Source organism: Loa loa, assembly GCF_000183805.2.
Source record: "Loa loa unplaced genomic scaffold supercont3.21, whole genome shotgun sequence".
Lineage (NCBI taxonomy): Eukaryota > Metazoa > Nematoda > Chromadorea > Rhabditida > Onchocercidae > Loa > Loa loa.
The window spans coordinates 298,798-308,338 of NW_018108201.1; the positions used below are offsets into that span (position 1 = coordinate 298,798).

General features: G+C 33.7%; 3 protein-coding genes across 3 annotated transcripts; all 3 read right to left on the minus strand.

Moving 5' to 3' along the window:
* Window positions 1-1,247: 1,247 nt before the first annotated feature.
* Window positions 1,248-3,312, minus strand: LOAG_09877 (hypothetical protein). The gene is made up of 5 exons (XM_020448036.1): window positions 3,199-3,312; window positions 2,982-3,072; window positions 2,532-2,678; window positions 2,012-2,196; window positions 1,248-1,724 (listed from the first exon to the last, which is right to left on the minus strand). The coding sequence occupies exons 1-5, from the start codon at window positions 3,282-3,284 to the stop codon at window positions 1,571-1,573; spliced, it is 663 nt and encodes a 220-aa protein (XP_020301785.1). The 5' UTR covers window positions 3,285-3,312; the 3' UTR covers window positions 1,248-1,570.
* Window positions 3,313-3,820: 508 nt separating this feature from the next.
* On the minus strand, window positions 3,821-4,680 carry LOAG_09878 (DNA-directed RNA polymerase III polypeptide). The gene is made up of 3 exons (XM_003145405.2): window positions 4,556-4,680; window positions 4,153-4,240; window positions 3,821-4,079 (listed from the first exon to the last, which is right to left on the minus strand). Exons 1-3 carry the CDS (start codon window positions 4,664-4,666, stop codon window positions 3,952-3,954), a joined length of 327 nt encoding a protein of 108 aa, XP_003145453.1. The 5' UTR covers window positions 4,667-4,680; the 3' UTR covers window positions 3,821-3,951.
* Window positions 4,681-5,382: 702 nt separating this feature from the next.
* LOAG_09879 (hypothetical protein) lies at window positions 5,383-8,225 on the minus strand (the record flags this gene model as incomplete). Its single annotated transcript, XM_003145406.1, has 7 exons — window positions 5,383-5,520; window positions 5,904-5,999; window positions 6,450-6,543; window positions 6,849-7,018; window positions 7,145-7,290; window positions 7,547-7,730; window positions 8,109-8,225. 7 exons carry the CDS (start codon window positions 8,223-8,225, stop codon window positions 5,383-5,385), a joined length of 945 nt encoding a protein of 314 aa, XP_003145454.1.
* Between the last annotated feature and the right edge of the window lie 1,316 nt (window positions 8,226-9,541).

The following is a 9,541-nucleotide window of genomic DNA, read 5'->3' on the forward strand; positions in this document are numbered from 1 at the left end:
AANAAANAAAAAAAAGAAAAATCCTTAAAGCATTCGATTCATAATACCAAGAATTTATGCTGTACTGTTAGATCGATAAGAGTGATTTTTTTTCACGAAATTTAACCTATCATCATCACTATGTTATCTTAATCATCAAATCCACAGCGGGACATTACCACTAATTTATGTCGCGATAAATCACAGAAAGGCAAAGCATTTTCTGGAAGCACAAAAATCGACTCAAATCATTGGAAGAGTCAAAAATGAATAAAATATGAGAGGGATGTCCATTTAAGAGTGAGACTTTTTAGATAGTAAAATGAGAGCATGTGATAAGTGATAGCAACAAACCACCGGCCAACATCCAACCGCCCAACAATCACCCAGTAATCCAACAATGTATTCCTCCAGTGAAACGGTTGTCTTATACTGAGGAGGCGGGGACGCGCATCGCGTTTATAACGGACCGCTAGAAGGCGTTACCGGACGTGCTGTACGATGATTGGCTGGAGTGAAGTAGTGACGTCGTCTTACTGACGTGTAATACCGATTGACTCTTTCTTCCGTCTTGCAGTTCAGCACTTTTGTTTGGTGCTTTGGGCTATTTTAGGGGCATTTTATGGGCATACTAAAATACTAAGCACTTAGAAATGAATGCTGTCATCAACTAGATTTCTAGATTCCTATCTCTTAAGATTTCGAGTTTCTTATGAACTGAATCAGTGGCAATTCTCGACAACTCCTAAACGAAGGAAGGAAAAAAACAACGCTCTTTAAGTATGACCCTTGTATTCCGTTCCTTTTCTGACGGACTTAAATTTGAAACTTTCGGATGGTATGAATGAAGGAGAGAATAAGGTGCGATTCCTCTAGCCATAAAAGTTGGAAGAAAGGATAAAACTTTTCAGGATTTCTCGGATTTGTTAAAAAGATGCTTAACCTTTGCTGAAATGAATTCGGCACGACGAATATGGGAACAGAGAACTACAATTCGAGATCATTATGGTAACATGAACTAAGGGTGACTTTTGGAAGGTGAGTATCTAATAAGTGATAGCTTTGAGTTTTCTTGAATACTGCTCACATGTGCACCCATGTAAACAATACTGTGAAATATGTTTAAACTACAGGAAGGATTTTTTGAACTCTTCTTATTAGCTCTTACCCCACATTGCATAGACTATGAATTTAATGCACTGTTTACTGTACAAAAATGAAGAGTAAGAATAAATAGATATGAAATAACTAATTTAAATACAATAGCAGGAACACAAACAATATTACCAGGCTATATAAGTGGTGGGTGAACAATGTCAAGTACGCGAGGTGTACATAGAATCTGGGGCAAACACCACGTCACCAAATTCACGCAAAACAAAACAAAACTAGAAAGATCCAACTCATAAATATTTGATAAAAGTTCAAGGGTTATCACTTTTACGGAAGATTACGGTTGTAGAAATATTAAGATGATATACACAATGCAAACAAGAAAGATCAACACATGAGATCGAACAGCGTTGTCTAGTACCGATGTTCAAATCAGGTTTGAACCAATCATCGAAGTGCCACCATTCAATTATACGATTTACTTAGATTTCACAAAAGAAGTATAGTCATGTGTTTTTTGATAAAGTTCATTAACTAATAACAATGATTTGATTTCTTCCTTTCTGCATCCAACAAATTTTTTGTCCGGTAGCTGCTTGATGTTATTACGAAACGGTGCGCTTTCCCCTCGTCTGTAAAAAGTCGGTTGATTTAATTCGTCATTGTCATGCGAAAAAGTAGCTCAGCTGAACAACTAAATGACATATCCGATAGTTCTACTCTCTCTTTTAGCTTCTGCCAAGCTTCTAATATTTTAGCTTCTAACAACTTTATAATAACTACATCTTGTTTCTCATTAACGATACAACTACATAATTGATGGACATAAATATATAGCAAAGTTACCGAGTGAATAACTGAATAATCAGGACGATGTTAAAAAATTATTAGCAATACATGATGAAAACAAAAAACATACCTCGTGATTTGTTGCTTCTCGAAGTCAGTCCGAATTAATCCACAGAACAAGTCGAGACGACAACCAAAGAAGGCAAAAAGGCTTAGTAGAATGCAAAGTGAAATTACGACGAACACAGGTATATGGAACAGCCAATGAAGCTTACTAATAAATGATTGTAGAAGTTCACCAAGCCCTCCACCAAGCTGCAAATTAAGCTTGCATTTCAAAACAAAACCAGTGCCAATGAACCATGTATTCCGTAACCTTTTAACCTATCTACAGAAACAACATATTCACGATTTTATCTACAGACAACTATATTTGTCAACCATCCCAATCATCACTATGTGTACAACCAATCCCTTGAAACATAAATTTTAGCGTAGCCAAATATCCGTCATCCCTAACTATCTTCTCTTTCATCAATAACTTCTAGTTAAGAACTTCCTTAAAAATTGTAACTGATTTAACAGTTGTACTGAAACATTCGAAAATACTGTACAATATAAGAGATTCCGTAATAACGACGAAACATTACCATTGACATGATCAAAATCAGTGTATCCCTGAGCAATGTAACGGAGACATGCATAACATTCAGCTGCCAGAAAACATTACTTTGAAGAGCTTCATAGTAATCAGAACACGAATGTGATGACAGTGGACCAATGAACCAGAGAAAACCCTTTGAAAAAAAAGTATGGATGAATGAATAAATGTTTCATAACATTCGAGTGATAAAAGGTAAGAAAGGTTATGCAATTAATTAATTAATTAGTTGAGTATACAGTACTTTATACCATTCTACTCGAGCATATATAAAGAATGAATCGAAAAATTAGCAATAGTATGATTTCATACTTGCCAAGAACACAATAGAAGGTTTGCTTTTACAGGAATATTAAATTAAAAGCAGGGTAAACACATGTGACAAGAATTCTTCCAATGCTCCCAATTTCATCAATGCCCCACTAGAAATAAAATTTACCATGCAATCGATTGGTGAACCTCTATCGAGGATCATTTTTCGAACTGCTACACTTTTGCCATAAAGCGTGATAAGTTGAAAAATGAGGGAACTGAAAATATTTTTTAAAAAAAACGAGGAGATATTAAGTCATACACAAATCATTTTAAATGTTTAGTAAACTTTTAAAAAAAAATGGTACTATTAGTGAAGACAACGAAATGCAATTTTAACTAACCTAGAAATGGCGAATGCAATCACATTACAAGCAGTTGAACATAAATGATTGGATAATAAGAGACGTATAACAACAAACACACCCATAATGAATACAATCCAAACTACAGAAAAAATTAAGAACTGAAAAAATATAAATCCAAACGAGAGAAGTACCATCCCTGAAATAATACACTTCCATCACAATCAATTTCACAAATTCCTTGTAAATTTGAATAAACCATGAAAAGTTCAATTAACAATTAGAATATAGTTTGAGTGCTAGCAATGTTAGTCTCTTCTTTTCAAGTGTAGCACTACTGAAACTGAGAAACCAAACAGATTTTCGTAACTTGGAACACTTTTGTCAGATTAAACTTGTCCTACATGAATTCGACCCAAAATTCAAAATAAAAAAGAAAAAATGAAACCAATCAAAACAAGTTGACTTAAGGCTACTATTTTTATAGCAAATAAATTAAGAAGGTTTTATCTAAACTATTTCAATCTCCATCAATTCATTTCCCTTAAATTGTGATATATTAATTTACAAAAACATTTGTAATATATTATCAGTTGGTTAATCTATTGAGTAGTGTTTACTTGATCAAGTGTAGTATGAAATGCTATTTCGTGTCAAGATACCATAATAAGTTTTCACAAAAAGACTTCATGAAATGTTCCATTTATTTCACGTGATGGACAAATTGTCAACATAGCAAATAATTTAATAACACGAGAAGTGTACAACTACAACAATACACGCTTATATTGATTATTCTTTCCAACGATGCGCACACTCCGAATTGGCACAACGATAAAAAACAGTCATTGGCTCATCAGCACTACGCGTTTGCAATTGCATAAAATATGCTCGATCACCAGCACAACGAGGACAACGTTCTGCAAAAATGAAAAGAACGGTATTGGGGAATATTGTTCAAAAATAACGTTTTCAAATATTTTCAAAAGTAACCGTCTGTAATTTGAGCGTTCTCCCACGCGCCAGGACCACCAAGCACTTCGTCCAAATCTTTCAGCTTCGGATAATAACGGCTCTTTATCTATAACTTTCCCAATTCGTTATTTTCCTTAAAGGGGAGGGGGAAAGAAAAAACAAATCTCAGGAAGAAAAAAACGGGTAAAAAAAATACAAATTGTATGCCAAATCGTGGGCAGTGAAGAAAACACCAAATTCGAACTATTTGGATGAATAAGGAAATCGCATTTGAATACATTCGTTCATTTCATATAAGTCTAAATAATGGCCGTAATAGGGAATAAAAACTGCCAGGAAAGTGAAAAGGAATGAAGTTAACTTGGAGATTTTAAACCAGAAGCTATTATTGAACAGTATTCTAATGTCAATAAAAACTAACAAGTTTTGTAATTGGTTGTACGTATGGACAGTTATGACAAGTGAACTGATAACAATTGGAACCCTCCTCAACTTGCAATGATGAACCGCACTCCGGGCAAAAAAGCAGCATATATTTCTGAAAATAATGCCAATTAGGTTGTAGTAGTTTCTTAATAACATTAATGATTGGAAATTATTAAATACTGCTGGCATTAAGTTTGTAAGCAAATGAAAAGGCACAAATTACGTACCAGTATGCGCTTTATTGTAAGACCACTATGATTTAAAAATAAAAATCAAAGTAAAAGCAGATCAAACTATCAACGCCAAAATTAGTTTAATTAGAAGCTAAAATTTCATCATGAACTGAATGGAAACATAAGAAGAAAAGTAAAAACAGCAGAAGTGTTTACAAGTCTACAAAGAGCACGTAAATCACATCAATATGCAGCTTTAAAGTAATATCATCATCATTACCAAAGCAAACAATAAATAGTATTTTGGAATTACTTTCTGCAAGAGTATTTGTGTAAGTAATTCTGTTAGTTAAGTAAAAAGTAATTAAGCAGTCAAAGAAAGATGTATAAGTAAAAAACTAAAATAAACATTCAGCCCATAAAAAAGCATCTCACCCATAAAACATTTAATGCCAATGGGAAAAATAGAAAGAATATAAAGATCTTCAATTTGAACTGAAATCGTTATGTACAGGAAACAATGCGATTGCTACAATGTGATAAACAATGTGAAACATGACATATTCACTGGAAGAAATTAATCAAAAAGTGTCAACTACTATGACCAAAAACTTTTGCTCAAACAAACTGCTGTAGCAAACAGGAATATTTAGATGTTATTATCGATATGCGTGCGATATAACTTCAGCAGTTCGTTGTTCTCCTTCACCGTAAAAGTCAACGTAGAACGCTGATAGTAATCGGGAACCAATTTTATGTTGTTGATTACATCCTCCAGAAGATAGGCCTTAAATTAAAAGAGAACAAAGATATTAATTCTCAAATAGCCAATTACCACAATAATTTAGTTCTCGCACATCTAATGATACAAAAAAGATACAAAACCATGAGTAAAGAATTCCGACATAACTGATAATGGTTATTACGTCTCAAGAACCTATCTCAAACTGCATCACAGCTTTATTCCATCATTCGAAAAAAAATACATTATCAGTTTGCAGACCTTTAAACACTTGAATCAAAGAAATCATTTAATATTCAGGTAGTATTCAGGCAGACCACGAGTTTCGAAAAATCTGTATTTGATTTTCTAAAATCTTCGAACTTCCCTAGCTCCATCTAAATATCAAAATCAAATTATCGGTGGAAATCAAAATTGAAAAAGCAAACCATTGCAACGCCACTGGCAGGTGCATCGTATGATACATGGATGAAATGAACATGTAAATGATAGAATGTTGGCTGATAGTGAAAATAAGCTCGGATCTGAAGAATGAACAAGCTGGATTCTTTTCCTACTACAGAGAGAATAACATTTTAGTATTCTAGAACTGCAAGATGAACCTATTAAGCTTCACTTTGGTACTTAAATTTTTAATTCGCAAGACTAATTTTGATCTTATATGCAAGAAAAAGTTACCCTGCTAAGCTTATAAAATTTGGTTTTGCTTGAAAAATTTTATTACGTTGCTATCCAGCTTTGTTAAAGTTTAAAACCCAATAGAAATTATTATTAATGAGAGCAACGGAGGTAATATCGGTATGAACCGGTTTGGTGAGATTTCCTTCAAAACTTTACAGTACTGGCATCCTAACTGTTACATCAAAACCAGTTCTGCATCATGACATGTTCTATTGCGTAAGCATAGCTCTACGATGTCGGATATAGGATGAAAAATGAAGAAACTCGCTTGCGAAACAATATCTCTAAACTACCTGATGTTTACCAATTCCATATTTCTCTTTAATTGCCATATAACTTTTCTGAGAAATATTCTCTAGTAGTGGAAGGTCACTGGCAGTTAAATCCCTGAAATGAATGAGATAATGCGCTTTTAATCTCAGAGAAATAAGAAAAAATACATTGTCAACGAAATTCCCTTTATCTATTTGGTTTTTGAAATCAAAAATAGAAAACTTCTACCTTCTGGAAAAGTGAGGAAGGTAAAATAATCGACTCTTTTAGATTAAAAGAAAAAAAAAGAATTAAAACCAGGAAAAAACCTTAGAGTCACTCCAGGAATTTTTTATTTTAAATTTGAAAATGTCTTTTATTTTTAATTTACAATATCAAACACACGAGCAATTTAGGGAAAGGGAAGACATTTAAACTACCGAATGGATTTGATCCCTTTCCGCCTGATGATTGCCAAAACATAAAGATTCGCCAAATTTTTGCCATCCCATTTGATGTCTGGCGCAAGCACAAAACCATTCTGTGGATCTGCATCATCGAAAATAAGACGGTCTACTTCGGCTTTGTATTCCAACAAATTAAAAATCCACTGAAAGTAAAAGTAAAAGCAAAATAAAGAATCCGATCATACATATAAAAGCCTAGTATTTACTCCAATTTCTGATATTAAGAAACTTGAACTAAAAAAATTGAAAATTTTTTACCAAAAAGATACCTTCAGTGTGAATTGATGTTTTTCCAGATAAGGTAAAGTGATGGACTTATAATCATCCGGCGTTTCATGAATAACATATCGTTTCTGATTCCGATACTTCGCAATATGCTTTTCGGTACATGGATTTATTAACGTCGTCTTGATTCCTTATGTACACTTTTTACACCTCACTATTTTAGAAAGCCCTAATATTGGCTACATCGATTATCTGGCCAAAGTAATGAAAAGGTAAGGAGCTGCAGTTGGGTACTTGCTCAAAACGAAAAATTACTACTAAGCAGTAATTTTAAAACCAGCATAGAGCTTTTAGAAAATTATCAGCTTGATGATTATCAGCAAGATTAACAAACTTGGATTATTTTGAGAAAATGACCAATGAAAATGAGGAAGAAACGGTTATACCAGTAAACTTCTCTGGTGGGAATAAAATATGATTTGAATATATGTCATTAGTTGATAATGTTTTCAGTGAACTTTGCAAAATAATTGTGTTCCAGTCCTGCTCATTCAGAGGAAAATGAGTCCTTTCCACAATCAGAACAGCTTGATCATTACAGTCGTTCACATCCAATAGTACGAAAGCTACCTTAAACATAATTAACCTTAACAACAAGAGTTAAGAGCTTAACAAAAAGTCCAAAGAAAGAAGTGCGCAAAGGTTTCATAAAGTTCAGGGTCCTCGGTAATTCTGAATTTCGCTCAAATACTTCCTAATAAGCAACAATTAGCAAGTTTTAAGCTAATTCCTTTGGATACGACTACTTTCTGGAAGTTGCGTAGTTGGGTACTTCGCAATTTCTTCGGTGTATGAAGATCTCACAACAGCTTGAAAAGGAAATCTAATATATTGAAATAAATGTGATAGCATTTTAAACCACACCATTCCTTTCAAAAGGTGGTAGTTTAATAACTGATTAGATTTAATACTTCACCTGATATCAAACTGTTGCAGAAAAAGAATTACCTTACGGGCACCATCTTCACCAAGTATTTCCTTAAATCTAAAAGTTTCCAGGTTAAGAGAATCATTCGTACCATTGCCGGCGTTTTTTTCTCCATCAGCTGTCATAGAGTCATCCATATCATCGACGAGAAATCTTGATTCCACAATAAATCTTATATCATTAAATAAAACATGCAAACGCCCTCGTCTAGTCCTTATTTGATTCCGAGAAATGACTTTAGCCAACAATTAATAATTCACACCTTCCTAAATATAATACCAAAACGAAATATCCAAAATTTAATTTGATATGAAGCCATTTATTTCGTTGTTTGAGTTTAGTTTTATGAGCAGAGAACCGCACCTTCCTTCCTATACTCCAACCGTCGTATTAAAAATCAGACCATACAAAGTAAAATTCCATTCCAAAATTGAAAACTTCACCACCTTCTTACATATTCCGAATAATCGAGAATGATCGGTCACCACACAACTTATTGGTAGGAACAGTACAATATTAATTCCAACTTCCAGCGTAATGATGCTTTTGGATCTGCTCTGAGAAACACCTTTCCTCCCTGGGTTGAAATGTTAATTCACAGTACCGACCACGGTACTGTGAACCCACGGTATATTGAAAAGCAAATGAACTTTTGCAAGCAGAAGCAACACCGACTTCACACTATTGCTAGTACTTCAATTAACTTAAAAACTAACATTTTGCTCATATCGGATATATCTGGAGACATAAATTCCGTATGCATTGTACCACATTATAAGGTTCACCATATTATCTTCTAGCTTGATAATACTCCCTATCATAAGTTATTCTTGACATAATCAAAGCCAGCACCTATTTCAATAAACGGTGTTCAGTTCAGAAAAATCTTGACTGTAAGAATACCTGATAAGGCTGCATATGATTAACATTTCGGTGATTTGTCCATATATTAAAACAGAAGAAATGTATTTTATGTTACAAAAAAAAACAAACAAAATTGTTAACATTGCTGAATAATAGTCATAAACAACAATAAAGGGATGATGTAGGAAGAACAACGTCTCACCAATCGTTAGGTCCATTTTGGGTATGACCTGGAATGTCTAATCAGCCATGCAATTAACGGTTGTAAATATTTATTTTCCTGTTCTTTGGTCTCTTCCTGTTAATTTCATCGCCTTTCTTTGTCTGGCAGAGAAAATGCCCTACCAATTTCTGGATTGTAAATTAAGACGGTCAGATTGCAGAACATCCGATTTGTCAAGCAAATGATGTACACCACAACAATCATAATATTAGTAGTTGATCATAAATGTATGAATGATTTGGAAAACTGACATAACGTAAACAAATTTAAATTAAAAAATTATCAAGAAATGCGTGCGATCCCTGCACTTTCCACAATCAAAAAATGCACAGGAATCGAGAAGATGAAGACACGTAGAGTGTTCGA